General features: G+C 36.9%; 1 protein-coding gene across 2 annotated transcripts in view; it reads left to right on the plus strand.

Annotated features, from left to right (window-relative positions):
* ARID4B (AT-rich interaction domain 4B) overlaps positions 1 to 17,477 on the plus strand; it is a 99,059-nt gene that overhangs the window by 51,351 nt on the left and 30,231 nt on the right. Inside the window, exons 1-9 of one of the 2 annotated variants that reach the window (XM_068403656.1) lie at positions 200 to 279; positions 2,787 to 2,866; positions 4,164 to 4,237; positions 5,116 to 5,261; positions 10,348 to 10,420; positions 11,519 to 11,613; positions 12,735 to 12,832; positions 13,046 to 13,313; positions 14,343 to 14,515. In XM_068403656.1, the coding sequence (XP_068259757.1) occupies positions 265 to 279; positions 2,787 to 2,866; positions 4,164 to 4,237; positions 5,116 to 5,261; positions 10,348 to 10,420; positions 11,519 to 11,613; positions 12,735 to 12,832; positions 13,046 to 13,313; positions 14,343 to 14,515 (1,022 nt within the window). In that variant the 5' untranslated portion in view covers positions 200 to 264. Of the gene's footprint in view, positions 1 to 199; positions 280 to 2,786; positions 2,867 to 4,163; positions 4,238 to 5,115; positions 5,262 to 10,347; positions 10,421 to 11,518; positions 11,614 to 12,734; positions 12,833 to 13,045; positions 13,314 to 14,342; positions 14,516 to 17,477 lie in introns of those variants that run through there. The other variant, XM_068403649.1, reaches the window with a different exon arrangement.

Genomic DNA, 17,477 nt, shown 5'->3' on the forward strand with positions numbered 1-17,477 from the left:
AAGTCTTTTTTTACAACAAGGGAGACGGCAGAATATACAGCAAGGAGATATCCTGTTAATGACAGATGGCATTAAGGGAAGTTTTCAGTAATGGACAAGAAAATTGAGCTGTTTCTTTACTGAAAGCTGTCATCAAGATTGATGGAGTATCACCTACCTCACAGTTGCGCTCTGAGAAGTGTTCAGTTAGACTGGCTGGAGCTGTTTTATGTCACACTGTTGGGTTAGCCCTTCTGGTCATGCACGTGACAGATAGCAGTTTCTATGGCAGCCTCTCTGGTAGGTATTGGGCTTGCATGTGACTCATGTAGTGCTACTCAGGATAGCTGTGGGTCAGACCTTAAAGATTAACTGCATTGTTGCTTATGCTCCCAAGGTACACTAGAGATACACACAGTTATTTCTTTGGCTTTCATTTGGAGATTGGAATAGCTCTTCATGGAAAGCTTCCTGCAGTGAATGAGAAGCAGTAGGGGGATAAAGTTTGAGGGTGGAGCTTGTTAACTCTGAAATAGCTTATCCTAGATTAACTGTTATTTTAGTAATCAGGCTTACAGCTCTGCAAATAAACATCGTATTGCATTTAACCTGAAAGGTTGTGCCAAAGGATAGATTTATGTCCCAAATAGCTTTTTTTTTTTATCCCCTCCCCTGTAGCTATGCCTCTCCATTCTTATACCTTGTAAGCAAGTTACCTCTACTATATCAACTAAGTAATTTTATCTTATTACTGATAAATTTTGCTTTAACTTTCTGTTATGCTAATTGTAATTATGTGGATAATGAAATGAAAATTCAGGTTTAATATGCTGAAGAATATGTGTCCCAGAATTACTTTGTTATTAGCTGTTGTGTACAGATATGCTTTGTGTATAAGCACAGAGGACATTGTGAAAGATTATTATGTGAAAAGAAGTTCAGGGGTTAGTCTAAACCTTTACAGCAAATAACAGTTAAGATTGGTAGTGGAAACTGATTACTTTGGATATCAGTCCTATAACCAGATAGCCTGTCACTTATAAATGTAAAACTGTAGAGGCCTGAATTTGGTAAAAATTATTTTGAGGACTCAGTGATTGGCTACATTGTTTTAATCCTGCATGCATGGGTGTTTTTGGTTTTTTGTTGTTTGTTTGTTTGTTTTTTTTCGGGGGGGAAGTGGGTTGAGAACAATGGCTAATTGTAATTGTAAAAAGGCATGGCAGTTGCTCCTTATGTCAAAGAGTGTGATTTAGTAAGCCTTACAGCATTGCTTAGTTTTGATGTGTACTTAAAGGCTTTTGGAAGGTGCAGAGAGGAAATCTGCTTGCAGCATTTTCAGAAAACTGAGTTTACATTGGATCATTTCTCTCATCCTCCTGTGACTCCAGTGGAGTTTGTTTTGCAAGGCAATCGAGAAAACTTGATTCAGGCAAAATTGAGGTGATGTTGCTTGATGTAAAGGCACTAGATGAGGTCGTGGTAAGCTGTTTTTCAACCTCTAAATGGATTGATGACTGCTAAGATCTTGATGCTTCTAGAAAACTAATAGCTAAAGCCAGAAGGGCCTTCCTCCATCTTTAGAGAGCTAGGGAATTGCACCTGTCTGTTTCCAATGGGCGATGGTAATCAGTATCCTTTACCTTGATTTTAAAACACTATTGCAAACTATATCTCAAACTGCATTTCCATTAGTAAGTTGTAGTTTTGTAAAGTATTTTATCTGGAGACTGTAGAATGCATTAAATTTGGAGGCTTAAGGTGTTAAGTTTTATTTTTCTCGAGAAGCATATTTAGCCTATGCTCTGTGATATGCAACTCTGTTTCTAAAACGGTTGGAGCTCTTTATCTTCTAAAATGCTATATGTCTGGTGACCTATGTAAGGAGGGAAAAAAACCTTTTGTCATGCAGTATCTTTGTGTGTTTGGTGAAAAAAGTAGGACTGAAAACAGTTGGTTTAACAGAGAAGAGGTGTTTACCAGAGCTAAAATAGGGCTGCAGTCACTTGCTGCTCCTTGGGGTTTCATAGCAGCCAGAATTTTCTTAACTTTCAGGGAACTGCATGTGTTTTGAGAGAAGAGAGATCAGTGACAGAGAGGTTTGCTCTATATTGCTCTATAGAATATTGCTATTCTATAACTCTGGAGATTCAATATATATTTTTTATTAAATTCCTGAAAGTTTTTAATTAGCGACTTGTATACTGGTTTAACAAAACTTAAATAGCTTTTAAAATTGCAACAAACAATTAATTTGTTGTCTCAGTGCTAGACTTGATTAGTCTACTTCTTGAATTAAAGAACCTATCATAATACCTGTACTTGAGGCACTCTTCTCTCCTAGGTAGATAACTTATGAATCCTCCATTACAAGATTGTATTTCATAAATACTTTACTCCTTTGTTTTTGAAACTGTGTGTGATTACATCCTTGCAATTTCTGGAAGTTTTTCAGAAGAGGTCTCTAACTCAGGTGGCAGCACTTGGTGGAAGTTCTGTCCTTTTAGGATAAGGAGTAGAATAACCTGTAGTGGCATGACAGGTACTTAACTTTTGTCAGAATGCTGTTCTTATTTATGTCTCTGGCAGCAGCCGTCAGTTCCCTCCAGGAAGCGAGCATCAACTCGTGCATTCTGTTATTTCAGGAGGTCATCACTCCTGTGTTTTGAGGGACCTCAGTTGATCTCATCTCAGTGTTGCTAAAGACAAATGAGCCCAAAACGTTTTTGAGAAGCATTGGTATATACTATTACTCTCTTGGTTTTTCCTTTTTCTCTCTTAACTTTGCATTTGTAATATCTTTGCAGGTGGTTTGTCCAGATTGTAGTGATGATATTGCAGTGAAAAAAGACAATATTCTCGTTCGCTCTTTCAAGGATGGCAAATTGTGAGTAGGAATGTAGAGGTTGATAATTGAATAAAATCTATGCCAGTCAAGTGAAATGTAGTATGACATGTGTTGGGTAAAGTATTAATAATATCAGTAAGCTCAGTAAGTTTCTGCCAAGATTTTTCTAATGTTTAGAAAACTGTTAACAGCCTACATTGTGATGAAATTAGTCTCGAATTTTGTCATTATTAATAATGGGATGCATAAATCTATCCGTTGTAATTTCATTGTTATAGTGGTGACAAACAAAGCTCTATTTCGTGGCTTTGAGAATGGCCTGAGACTCTTTCCTGCTCTGGTTGGAATAGAGCGCTGCTTTTACAGATGTGGCCGTAAGGTTTTCCAGCTACAGAAGGGGGTGGGTGGGGGTGTGTGCATGCACACACATACGCCACACGAACACACAGAAATTCTCTTCCCTGTTTTTGAGGTAGTAAGGCATATGTTTATCTCAGTCTAGACTACAACTGAATATTATCATGCTCTTTGAAAAGAGCTGTAATACTACTCAAAGTAGGAAAGAAAATAGAGAAACCTAGAAAACCAGGCTGTATGGTATTTACAATAGAATAAGAAACTTTGTGTTCTTAAACTCCTGTTGGTCGGGGAGGGGAGTTGATGGATGACAATAGAATTCTTTTTTCTACGTTTTAGTTTTTGTTTTAAAAGTTGCAGCTATTTATTGTGCTTGGTTCAATTTAACAGAATGCTTTTGCAGAAAGTAACAGTTTCATTATGGTTTAATTACTAAGTCTAGGCTATCGCTTTACCATTTGATAGTTATTCAAGCATCAATGCATGTCACTGGAGAAATACACATAAGCATATGTGCACACAAGCACATACTCCCATAGCAGAAATTAAAAAGTGCTTTGTTCTTTGAATTTGGAAGTCTTGTATTTAATATAGACAATTTATACTAATATTTATGTTTTAAGCAAGTTAAGGTTTTGTTGTTTGTGGGTGAGTAGTTACTTGCTAAATTAACATGAGGTTTCTGTTAAGTAGTATATATTTGGGAGATTCCAAAAACTACCTCTTACTGGAAGAGAATGCTTTCTTTAATATGCAGTGAGTGCATATGGATGGTCTAACCAAACTTATGTAGAAGTTTTGGTTTTAATCCACTAACTGATTAATACCGTACCAGACTAACACTATAGAGTTGTCAAGATATGCTTTGTATGCTTCTTATGTATGTTTAATATGTGTGTTATAGTCTTAGTGATATCTCTGTATTACACTGTTAATTTAGCTTTAAAATATTTTTTTTAACACTTTCTAAATTATCTAGTGTTTCTGTGCCAAGAAAAGATGTTCGGGAGATTAGTGAAACTTCACCAAAGCCTGACGCTTTGTTAAAACAAGGTAAAAATAACTTTTTATGAGAAAACACATGTGTATGTATTTACTTTATGTGAATTGAACCAAATTTATGGTAGATTGGTTCATGTCTTAAAAATGCTCAAATACAAGATCTTTTCCTATCACATAATCTATTGAAGGAGAACACCTCTGAAAATCTAGAGGAACTTTTTTTTTTTTTAAAAAAAACAACACAAAACCAGGAAAAAACCCCAAAGAAAACCAACCCCCCAAAAAAAACCCAAACAAAAAAGCCCCATTCTACCACACTTGTTTTAAATGTAGACATGCCAAACACAGGATATAATCTACAGTGCACACTGGCTTTATAGGTTATTTAGTATTCAGCCTTTTGTGTTAGACCTTCATAGAGTTACTCTCACCATAGTACCCCAATAGTTATAAGTTGCCTTTATGCACTGTCAAGAGGCTGGAATTGCAGATTCGTTTGAAAGTTTTAAGTTTGTGTGATCAAACTCTTAGAATTATCTTGTGCTTATTTCTTCCTCCTTCTACTCCCTGTTCAGTATATGTAAACCACAGTAAACTACATGTAAACCTGTTGGAATAGGGGTTCTCTCAATTAAATTTTCATATATGCCTTAATGCAGAAGATCCTTATTTCTGTCTGTAGACACTAACATGGTAATAATCCTAATAATAGCTCTGAATAATTTGATGTGCAGAGAACCCTAGGCCAGTTTGGCTGGGTAAGACAAATAAGGATGGATAACACGGGGTTGTTGTTGAGGTTCTTTGAATTTGGGGGTTGGATTGTTAATTAGCAGTCATTCCTCCTTCTCCCCCTCCACTTTTTTTGTTAAAAGATGTGGTCAAACTGATACTTCCTGCAGTGCTAACAAATGCTGGTCCTTTTACAGCTTTTGACCAAGCCCTTGAATTCTGTAAAAACAGAACTGTTCCTAGTAACTGGAAAACAGAATTGAAAGAAGATAGCTCCAGCAGTGAAGCTGAAGAAGAAGAAGAGGATGAAAAAGAAAAAGAGGATAACAGCAGTGAGGAAGAGGCAAGTGAAGTTAGTAAAGGGCATAGATACACAGCTGATAAAAATTAGCAAGACTAATATTTAAGTAGGTCTGTTTAACATTTGGGAACATTTAACATGTTAACATAGGCAACATTATTGCCTCAGCTTTCAAAATCTTTGTTCAACAAAGATCAGTTAATGTGAAAGTATCAACTTGAAAATCTAACAAATACCTTTGAGTCACTAAACAAAAAACAGGTAGGCAAAAGACTGAGTCATTAGGGACTAAGGAAAAATAGAAATTAAAACTCAAAGGAAGATCCTGTTGTACAATCTTTCACATGCTGATCTTAATGGAGTGGCAGAAGTGGTTGCAGTACCTACTAGGGACTGAGCAGTATGAAGAAGGGTAGATATTGGTGTTTGCTCTCCCATGCGTATTGTTTTTTCTAAAAGAAAAAAGGTTCCCTTTGCTTATATGTATTTCCAAATAGAACTTACCTGCTAGCTGTTAAAAGTCTGGCTGTCTTCTAACTGGGAAGATCTGTGTAGCTAAAAAAAAATATTTAAGTTGTTTATGATAAAGGATATGTGGTGCTTAAATTATTTTTGATAACTTCAAAACAAAGATATCTTTCTGTTTGCTTTGAAAACATCAGCAATTATGTCTTGCAACTGTATGTAAATCCAGACTGGCCTTTTGTTTGCACATGCTGTTTCAGTATTGGAAGGCAAAGGAGTTGTTTTTCATGGATGTAGAACTTCAGGTTTCTTAGGGTGATACTAATTCCTGGGCTATAATGTCAGTCATGGCCCAGATGGGTTTCCAGTTTCTAGTTCACTCTCCCTCCAAATACACAGTTGGTTGCTCTTCTGTAATAATGCAGTGTGTTGCAGAAGGGTGTGGTTTCCCTCCATAGCTTTATTGTATATTTTACCAGTGTTCATTTATTTTCCCCTTTGTGGCTATGGAGTGAGTTCTGTGCAAGCTAAAATCATGCTACTATAAATAGCTGCTCACATAAATGATGATAAACTTTTCTCCTGGCTATAGAGCTGTTACCCCAGTACGTACCTGTGACTTACCGCACATTCCAAGCCACAGGGAAGTTTGTTACCGTTTACACAGCAGCTCCATCTGAGGAGGCAGCTCTTAAGCTGTTACTGACCTGTGTTCTTGACATGTTTGAAAAATAAACAAAACTAGGCTGGCATGGCCCTGCTGTTGCCTCCTCCTCCCTTGTGTCTTTGTGACCCGGTCTTCCTTTCCCTTCTACCTTACCCTTTCCTGACCGAAAATTGCTATGCAAGGCCTACAGCTGTAGATCCTTTTGTAAAGCAGATATTGCAGGTAGCTTGCACTGTTCTTTCCCTGCTTCTAGCTGTAGAAAATGGAGTTGACTGCTTTTGGAGTGGTGACAGGTGAGAGATTTTGAAACCTTTAGATAATTACGAAGAAACCTGAGTTATTGTACCTCTGATCCTGGTCTACTGAAGAATTGCTTCACTACAAGGCCATGCACTCCTCTTCCACCTTTCTTTTCTCTTTTATCCTGGAAGTACGGAGTCCTACCTCATGCTTGGTTTTCTAATTATCTGTTCTTTCCTCCCAGTCTCCTGTCCAGAAAAAAATGAAGACAAGAGGAAAGAAGAAAATTAGTGGAAGGAACTGAAAAGAGGGGCTTTTGAATCTTTTACTTCCTATGTACCTTCTTCTGGTACTGAAAATCTGTATCTGCCCATCATCACTTTTTCTCTCACTAGGGTTTGAGAGCTGTTCTCTAATGTGTTATGCAACTGCCAGTAATGCAGTAGACTGAAATTCCCATCAATAGTGGAATTGTAAAGGAGAAACTGAACTGGTTTGGGTCTTAAATGGTTGTTACAGTCTTCCTCTCAACCTCCCTGGAGATTGTGGCTCTGGTATACCAGAATATAGTGTTCCATCTTTTATTGATTTATTTCTTTAAGATTTCTTGGGAGACTGCAAAGGTGTGAAGTAAAAGCTTCACCACCTCTCCATGCTCATGAGTTCATTCTGCCTCTTCAAGCTCACAGGAGATGATCCAGCTCTGTTCAAAAGTTATAAAGACCAGTTTGCAAGGGGCTATGCTCTGCTTAGTATTTTGAGAAGCAAGGAGTACTTCCTTGGGCTCAGCATGATTCATGAACTTTCAGAGCAGGTTCATGTCCAGCCATAGGCATAATGCATGTAGATAGGTTTGTACCTGTGCAGGTTGACCCACAATCTTTATATAATGATCATTTCCTCACTACTTTTAGGTGAAAAATTCACAGTCTTTAGCTATAGTGTTTGTAAATATTTGACCTTGTACCCTTTGTACACCTTCTCTCTAGCTCCTCTTAGTTGCATATGATATTGTATGAGCTAATCTTTCTATGTGCTAGACATGAACAACTCATCTCAGGCAAATATTTTGGGATTTACTGTTGACATCTCTTGTGATTTCTTCTCCAGTATCCAATGTTTGTCACCTGCTGTACCAGGAAGTTTCTAAAAGAGAGGCAAATGTTTTCTTTTTTCTTATTCTTCTCTCTTCTCTGTGGTCAATGGCACATGTGCCTTCTCTCCGCCTGCATTTGAGCAGTTTCTGCAGACCCCCCCCTCTTTTTTTTTCCCTTTTTCTCCTTTTTAATTAGTTTGTGCCTGTAACCTCCTGGCTATCAAGCAGCACCTCTTGTCAAACAGGACCTGTGGGCCTGCTCTTGGGACTTTGTTATCCACCTGCAGATTGTTCTAGTGCTTCCCAGAACATGAAAAATTCTCACTGGTAGCCCTCTGGCCATCCATGTAGTCCTGGTACCCATGAACCAGAGCCAAAGAAAAAAAAAAAGCTCTTAGATATGTCACTGCAGGCTTCATATATAGATGCTCCTATCCTCTCTCTATATGTATATTCACGCACATATATAGATGCTCTTATAATATATCTATATAGATACATAGTTCCTCCTATCCTATATAGGTAGGAGTTAACATGCAAATCCTCTCTACTTCTAAGAAGAGAAGATTAGTTGCTTTTTTTTTTTTTCCAAATGGAAGAGACTGGAAAACAGCGTTCCTTTCCTTTGCTAAACCTGATGGGTAGGTAGAAGAGTTTACAAAGACCCTCTCTTCTAGCGCTGGGCTATAATACTGTGTGAATTTTGTGTGTTGCAAAAAGCATGTTACTGTTTTTCTAGATTTCATTATTGTACATATAAGCCGCTTTCTTTTACCTTTTGTGACATGGACAGAGACTAATTAGAGACTGCAGAGTAACCTGCTAGCACTATGGTTGTCTAACTTAGTAATAAGCAAAGATGACAGGGTATGACATGCCTGCTTCAAACCATTATCTAGGAAACTTTGTCATCTAACTTCAGAGTTATTTAAGAGATTCTGTAAATGTTCAGATATTATTAACAGATGTTATTATTGTAGTATAATATGTACTGATTTTGTAGAGATTCTGAGAAAGTGAAAATGCTTTTCAGAGGCATGCAGGGTCTTAAGCTTTCCCCCTTAGCACACTTTCTTAGAAAGTTGGTTTGGTCTCTATTGGGAAAAACAATGAGGAGTGTCCACTTATCATTCTGGCACCTCTGTGGATTATCATGTTTGAGATGTAAGAGTACTCTTCAGGCATTGGATCTTATGGTGAGAAAGGAGTGTCAGTGTTTTATTCAGCCTCTTCATCAACTTTACTTTAGTTCCCCTAATATTTAAAAAGCATACATTCCTTCTTAAAAGCTTTGTTGGATTTCCTGAAAGTGTAGTTCAGTGGCCTTCCTCCCTGCCTGTCCCCCTACCCCCCTGCCCCTGCCGTGTTCTGTGGGACCATTTTCTTATGGCAGATGTTCTCTTGTTGGTGAAGAACATGAGAAACCCAAGTAGGTGCTCCTGATCTCTTTGCCATGATGCAGCACATGGGGGTAAAAGTCCTTTCCAAGTACCTGTCATGTGAGATTAAACCAAAAACAAACTGCAAAACCGTATGGATTCCAGTAGAGTAATTTGTTCTCTATGGTCATATTCAAGTTTTATGAGTGCAAGATGAATCCTTTGCTTGCCGGCAGTGTTTCCTTTACCACCTTTGCCCATGAAATGTGAACATTCTGAACCAGGCATTTGTCTGTACTAGATGCAGGGCTGCAGCATCACCTCATACCTATCGGTGAAGAATTGCTAGAGATGCCTGATTTCTGATGCCTCCACCCTGCGAGGATGTATTTAGTGTACTGGTTGCAGTTCTCTACTCAGCCTGTCCTTCTTGCTCATTGAAACAGCCTGCTCTGAGGTCTGCTGGTATACTAGGTATCAGATAGATGCTCATCACGTAATGCCCCTCTCAGAGACTTAAGTCTTGCATTGGCTTTGCAAGACAGTGGGAATATTTTCACTGCATTTCTGTTGATAATTATACCTAAATGACAGCTGTTTCTGCATACTGTCAATACTGGTTCTTAATTTTTTTGCCTGTTTGCTCTATGTCCACCAAGTGCCTTTAATGGAGAAGGGGAAGTATAGAATAAGAAAAAAAAAAATCTCACTGGTAATAGTTGTAGCCTTTCTTGACCTTAGTTTCAGCCACCCGTCTCTTCTATTATATAGCTTCAGCAGATGTGGTGGGGTTTTTTGGCTTTGCGGGTTTGTTTTTGTTTTGTTTTGTTTGTTTGTTTGGGGTTTTTGCATTTTTGTTTTGGTTTTGTTTTTTTTTCTTTTTTTTTTCGCCTGTTGTGTTTAATAATGATATTCTGTTTCTATTGATTTCTCAACTGTCTTCCTGTAGCTTTGAAGACAGTATGTTTTGTACCCTAGCTTCAGGGTAGGAGAAGCTTTCCTATTTAGTTCAAGGAGACTGTTGAAGAATGGAAAAGATAAACATGGAATGAAAATACACTGAAGAAAAATAATTTCTTTTAGATTCACTTTTAGAATAACTTTGATTAGTTATTTTTGGAAACTTTACAGGTGGTATTAAAAAAGTATGCAAAAAATTAATCAACTTATATTTGGCGTATTGTTTTGAAGTAACTTAGTCATCAGAATTTCTTATGTTTCTTAGTGAAGGACTGAAGCTAAAAATGGTGATAATTTTCTTGTGTGCGTTACTTTAAACAGGAGGAAATAGAGCCGTTTCCCGAAGAACGAGAGAACTTTCTTCAGCAATTATACAAGTTCATGGAAGACAGAGGTGGGCATTTTAATCTTTGCCTTGTAGAACCTGTAGATAAATGTATTGCTTAGCAATACTTTAAAGAATTGAGTCTGTAAAACAAGTAGTGCTTTGCAGTTCAGTTTTGGAAACAGTAAGACTGTATTCATCACTTCTGACTTCCCCGCTATTTAAAAGATAAGTCTGTCACTTGACTCTTCTAAAATACAGTCACTCCTGCTTTCAGAAATAAATGGATAGTACTTCATATATCCTAGTATATTTTATATTGTGTACTTATAGTGAGTATGATCAAACATTTAATGACCTCAGTCATATTAATGTATATGCTCAGTTCAATAACTTTAAAATACTTAAATAAAATTTAACCACCTCCCCCTGCTTCTTAGGATCATGGAAAAAAGCATTTACTTTGTGGTAGTTTTCCTGTGTAAATCCTGATCACTTAAATGCATGAACATTATCAGTAAGGTAGATTGAAATGTTTTTAAAAGCAAATGCCATTTATTATATTAAATCTTTACCAGGTATTTATACACTGCAAGAAAAGTACATTGTCTGTGGAGGCAGGGGTGAAGGTGTTTATATTTAAATTAGTATTATAACTAGTTAAATTAGTATCTTTTTAATTACATGTGAAGATGAGTTGAGGAACTGTTTACAGAGATGACAATGTGGTAGCTACTGCTAGTACAGTAGCATAAGAAGTTTCAGCTCTTTGAAGCATTGTGGGATTTGTTCTTGGGGAGGTATTTGTTTTCATTGTAGTGAAGAGACTACACTGGTATTTTTAGATGTAATTGTTTCAGTGGGTGAAATAAAAATATGTGTAATATAGGTAGCAAGAAAAGTTGCATCATTTGTGCGTGTTCAGTAATGTATGGAAGAATGCATATGTATGAATGAAATTACATTACTAAACTACAGGGAAAATGCGTTATTTAATACTCTTGAGTTGTTTTAGTTTCATGAAGAGAAAGTACCAGATGCATGAGGTGGTCAGAGGGAGGGGTTTACAATACTGTATTTGATAGTGTAGTAGTGCATATGATCTAGATTTCATGTTATTCTGAAAAAGAGATTTCAAAACACTGTAATAACTGTCTTTGTTCACAGGGACTCCTATTAACAAACGACCTGTATTAGGATATAGAAATTTGAATCTCTTCAAATTATTCAGACTTGTACACAAGCTTGGAGGATTTGATAATGTGAGTATTAGCATGATGAGTATTCCAGAGCCATAAAATCCGAGAATGCTTTTTATTCTTATTTAAGTAGAGATAAAGAAGAATCTTACACAGGACCTTTAGACATAAGAAAGTTGAACACTACAGCTGCATAAGAACCCTGTAGCTCTGAAAAACATGCTTTAACAGGAACCAGAAACTAATTATATTCTAAATAAATTACACATCTACTCAGCATGTTTAATTATTGCTGCATAAAATCAGCCAGCATGTGTGCTTTTGTGAAATTTCAAGAAATGTTTGTCTGATAAAGTTGTTACCTCAGAAAGTGAAAAGAGTCACTGTTCAATAAAATCCCAAAGACAAGTAATCTATCTTAAGGTCTGATGTGAAGCCCTTAATTCCTATCTGTTTTGTGCAATATATAGAAGAATGTGCTGACTGGGATTGGTGGGGTTGGTCTTGGAGCAGTAATTGAAGCATATGGAATTCATGGCCAAGCAGATTCTGTTGCTGCTTTGGACTGCTTCCCATAAATTTAGCCTGTGGGTTGAGGAGGTATGTTGGTGCAGTGACACCTTTCTGATACACAAGAGAGGATATTGTACTTGGGTGTTGTAGTACATCTGCTTTACCTTCACAGACGGTTAGAAATGAGCATATCACACTGTCACAAAGCTTCAACACTGAAGGGCGTATTGAGGACACAATGAAAGACTGGTAGCTACTGTATCTGATGCAGTACTGCTAGGGCTGAGTTTTGTTAATGCTTTGGATGAATTTTTTCTTTTTCAATGTAATTAAAATTCTAGCTCTGATAGTTAAGAATTACTTTAAATATAAAACAAAAATGATGTACTGATTTTTCTGATCTTTGTATTTTTTTTTCCTTTGTTTTATTACCACCTGGAGAGGAAAGCCTGCTGTGGCTTACTGAAATGCAGAAATGCTAAATTGCTTGAAGTAGTTACATTAGACAACAGTTTGCATTACAGTGAAATACTGTGTGTGTGATGAATAGTAATTTTATAGATCAGAGGAAATTACTTAGAGTTATTTTCCAAAGTTGTAAACTGTGTCAACTTAGTCTTTTTTGTGTCAGTGAGTTAATTCAAAAACCATGACTTCATTTTCTTTAACAGATTGAAAGTGGAGCAGTATGGAAGCAAGTTTATCAAGATCTTGGAATCCCTGTATTGAATTCAGCTGCAGGATATAATGTTAAATGTGCATACAAAAAGTAAGTAATAAAGCTAAGAAGTTTGTGCTAAAACAGCACTAGAAAGAACTAAAGTGATCCTGTGGTAGTGGTAATATATATAAAGTCCTTAACTTTTTGGTTATAAGTACGCTTTTTGAGGCTTTAAACATACTGTTCATGTTTAGGTTCTGCTAGGTAGCCTGTTCTTGCTTGAAACAAACTTGCTTATCACAAGCAATTTTTTTCTTTTAGATATCTCTATGGTTTTGAAGAGTATTGTACATCAGCTAACATTGAATTTCAAATGGCATTGCCAGAGAAAGTGACGAGCAAGCCTTGTAAAGACTGTGAAAAAGAAAAAGAGTTGAAGATGCGTGAAGAACCAGAGCAGGATGTAAAAGAAATAAAAGTGGATAAGGAGGAGCGCAAGCAGGAGGAAGTAGCAATAGTACAACAAGAAGAAAAAAAGATAGCTGAGAATGATAATGAAAGTAAAGAAAATGATAAGCCCTCTGCTCTGGTAAAATATTTTAATGATCATGTTATGTTCTGTTTATAAAGTCAGGTGGTGTGTTGATAACCATGAACTCATGTCAAGATTGAAATTTCCATAATGGATTCAAAGCAAGACAAAAACATGCTGTAAACCTAATTTAGAACAACATGTTTGAGCCATATTTATCTCTAGGTGTCTGTTTTAGGGGATCATGATGTCAAAACGCCTGACTTGGTAGGAAGGAGCTGCAACATTGCACTTGTTTGGGAGCCTCCCAGGTCAAATGGAGACTAACTAGTGTGCAGCTTTATCCTGATCTGGGTAATGCATGCTCACGGCTAAATATGGTGCTGATACTTTTATTTTGCATTTAGCCTTGCTTTTAAGCCCTCGTAAATCTTGCTTTTACTTCTCTGCTCCAGTGAAAGCAGTGAAGCTCTAGAAAGACCTGAACCATATCATATGCACAGTAATCTAATGTAGTTCCGTGGTCCAGAGACACAGATGTTTATGCCTTTTCAAAATCCAATGTTAACTCAGTGGTTTTCACAAAGGAAGTCCAGCGCGGTAAGCTGAAGTCCTGCGCTGTGCAGGCTTAGCAGTTTGCTCTGGAAGCAGTGTAGGCTCCTCGAGTTAGTGTGCAACACGAATGTACTGCTTCTGCATGTAAGGGGCAGCCAGCCCGGGCTGTCTGCTGGTACTAACTCTGGGGTGAATGTGAGGTGGGCCAGTACTGATATCTCTGCATCCTAAGTGGAATCATACCCTGTGAAGTGTTCATCTTAGGGATTGCTTTGCAGTTCAGTTCTAAGAGCTGAATGCCTATATCATTGTGATAAAACTGGCTAGGACACTGGCTACAACTTCGAAGTCTGTTAGGTTTAGCTTGAGATTTTCAGAAGAAGAAACAGTGGAGGTGCAGTAACTTTAGAACAAGCCCTAAACTCTAGATTTTTTTATTCATATAACTTCAGTATGTTTTGTCTGCCTTTTCTCAAATCCTTTGTATTTTTATTTCACCTTGTAAGTTAACTAAAGGTTTTGTTATCCTAGGGAAACAAAAAAACTTTGCCAGATTCTGCGTATACTCAGCCTGATCAAGAAAAGGACTTAAATGTAATCAAAACTGAAGATGAAACCAAACTAGAAGATAAAGAGGAGGAGAAGATTAAAGAAATGGAAGTTCCTACTGTAAATGCAGATGCTGAAGAAAAAGAAAAATCAGGGTAAGTTACTCTGTTTGTAATCAGCCAAGGCATCTGGTATGTGTTCTTTAAATTTTACTCTTGTAATTTGCACTTCAAATCAGATATTCCTGTCATGAATTAGACTCATATCTTCCAAAGACCTGTGTGTTCCTAACTTTGTCATAGGTAGTGCCAATGAAGTTTGTGGATCTATTTAAAAAAAAAAAAAAAAAAAAAGCGAGTTTTTACAGGGTCCAGGCCTAAATATTTACAAGCTGAGTGAGCAAAAGAACATACAAAGCATAAGTAACTATTTGATTTAAGACAAAAATATTGCAGCCCTTGCCAGTAGTATTTGTCTAAGTTTTGGTACAAGTATATCACAAACTTGCGGTTTCCAGCTTTTACTGTTGGACAGTGGTGTGTTGTGGGTAACATGGGAAAAGATGGAAGTACTTTGCATTGCTCAGTAACAGCTTTGCCATTGAGTGGGCGTGATACTGACAGGAGTCTCTTGTGCAGTCCTTCAGACAGGAGTTTTGGAAAGTAGGAGATTGAAGTAATAGGGATGCTCAGGGCCATGTAATCAATGGATGTGTGCAGGTGATCTTTCATTTCCTTTATGGAATAGGCAGATTTTCCTGTTTCAGTTCAAAAAATAAAAACAAGTGTTTTTTTGGCAGCCACACAAAAAAATGCAGAGTTTACAACAGAATATAGTCCTGACTAATCCCCAGTGTGTTAACAATTTATATTCTTGCAATTAGGACCCTCATACAGTATGATTTCAAGTGGTAAGAACACAAAAATGACCATTACAAGTCAGATTGAAGGTATATTTTAATACAGTAACAGATGCTTAAGGGAGAAGCTATTACAAGAGGGAAAGCAGACAATGACACCTCCTTATGCTTTCACAGCAATCTGTGTATCAGGGATCGGTTTATTGTACTTAATACCAGCTGTTGCCTGACAACTAATTCCCTTGTTCATTCCAGCAATCTTTGTTGTTTAGTAGATCAGCTGTCTTAATCTTCTGTCTAAATATCATTAACTCTTAATGCTTTTTCTGGCCCATTAAGAGTTGTGAAAGAATGGTGTTGTTCAGTATATTGATTTCTGATTCATTGGTAATAGTTCTTTTTTATTTTATTAAGGGTTTTGATTTCCATATAACAGATTCTGGAAGGATCCTTCTGTAAAATGTTTTTTGTTTTCCTAAATATTTTCAGTGAGATTACGTTAGCAATTTCTGTAACTCAGAAATGTGGAATACAGAAAAGTCAAGTTTACCTGAACTCAGTTAGAAGAGCCTTTTCTCTGTGGCTGTAATTTCATTTGTTATCCTATATGAATTTTTCTTTTTTAAAAGACCAATTGCTGGAATTGTTACATTTGCCATTTTAAAGGTGAACTAGATGAGTTGTACTGTAACAGGTTTGCTGGATTTTCAGAATTATTCAAGACTGATTTTACAATGCTACTTTCAAAATATATAACTAAATAGACGGAAAACTTTGCACTGCTTAGAGAATAGCAGTTTTTAAAATTCCCTAAATTGTATATTTATATGTGTGGACGTTTGTGATATTACTTTGTGTTTGTTTATATACTTGGAAAGTAGAATAGCCTAATACTTACCATGCTGCTCTAGTAAATGGTACATAAAATTATAAGTTGCACTTGGTTTTCAGTAATCCTTTATTGTGGGCTTTTTTAAATCCTGATTCACGTCCATTTAGGTTATTTATGACATTAAAAAAACTGTAGAAAATAGTATTTCCTCTTAATTTTCCCCAATTCATCTGATTGTAATTGAGTGCTTTTCTCTCTGTTTCTCTTTACTCATCCAGTAAGAACTCCTCTAACTAGTATTTTGCTGTTGTGATTCATGAAAGATTTTAGCGAGTTGCTTAGAATAGGAAGTGTAGCTCTAAAAATAGATGTAGATGGTGATGTGGTCATTGCTGGGTATATGTTTCAAGGAATAATTTAAACTTACAAAAAAAAAATGAAACATTTGCAGCAGTGAATAGTCTGTAAGCATTTGTAAGCAGTAGTACTGTAGTAGTACTGTTAGCGTGATTTCCTTTCTTCCCTCAGACATTGATAGGAAGTACGAAATGTACTTCTGTCAGCTTTAAAGAGTTTTTTAAAACGTCGCTGTCATCCTAAACGCTCAACAATGCTTTTAGCATTCATACTATAAAGACGTAAAGGGGTTTTGTGAGCCTGATATGCTGATGGGGACATTGTACTAGACGTTGTACTCCCCCGTCCCCAGTTTTATGGGTTAGAAGCGACAAAGGTTATACTGAGGGGGAAAATGCTGGAGTTTGAGTTCTTTGTTGAACTGAAATACAAAATGAAAAATGCATTTTTGTAGGTGGAAAACTAATCACACACACAAAAACTACCCAGAATGTAATCAAAATAGATCACTGTGGACTGGATTTTTGTCAGTGTATTTAAAATGTGTTCCTGAAACCTTTTTTAAGCTATAGACCATCTGTCTTTCACAGTCCTAACCGAATAGCCAGACAAATGAAATCTAATATTATGTAAGGCAGACTTGTAGAGTTTGCTATTTGAATTTATGTCTGTAGGACTTCGGGCATCTTTATGTAGCTTATTTGTGTATAGACACAAGGAACCAAGAGGACAGAAAAACTTCTGGGTTTCTTCTTGCTGAATTTCTGTTGAGTGGACTGGATCTAATTCCCAGCTTCCAGATCTCGGGAAGTATTCCTGGAAGCCAGAGGTTTATGATTATGTTCCAGAGGTTTTGTTTCTCTGTGCAACCCCATGTGTCTCAACCCTTTGAGATTGCTGCCACTTGAATCCTATGGTCTTTTCTGTACAGACTTTTAACAATATGATGAAGAGGAAGAAAGGCTGATTGTGGTTCTCTTCCTTTCTTCCCCAGAGTGCCTGTTTCTTGCCTGCTTGTGTATCTGTGAACACTGAGAATAGATTCAAAGGCAGCTTGCCCCTTATTCTA

This window comes from Nyctibius grandis, chromosome 1 (assembly GCF_013368605.1).
Source record: "Nyctibius grandis isolate bNycGra1 chromosome 1, bNycGra1.pri, whole genome shotgun sequence".
Lineage (NCBI taxonomy): Eukaryota > Metazoa > Chordata > Aves > Nyctibiiformes > Nyctibiidae > Nyctibius > Nyctibius grandis.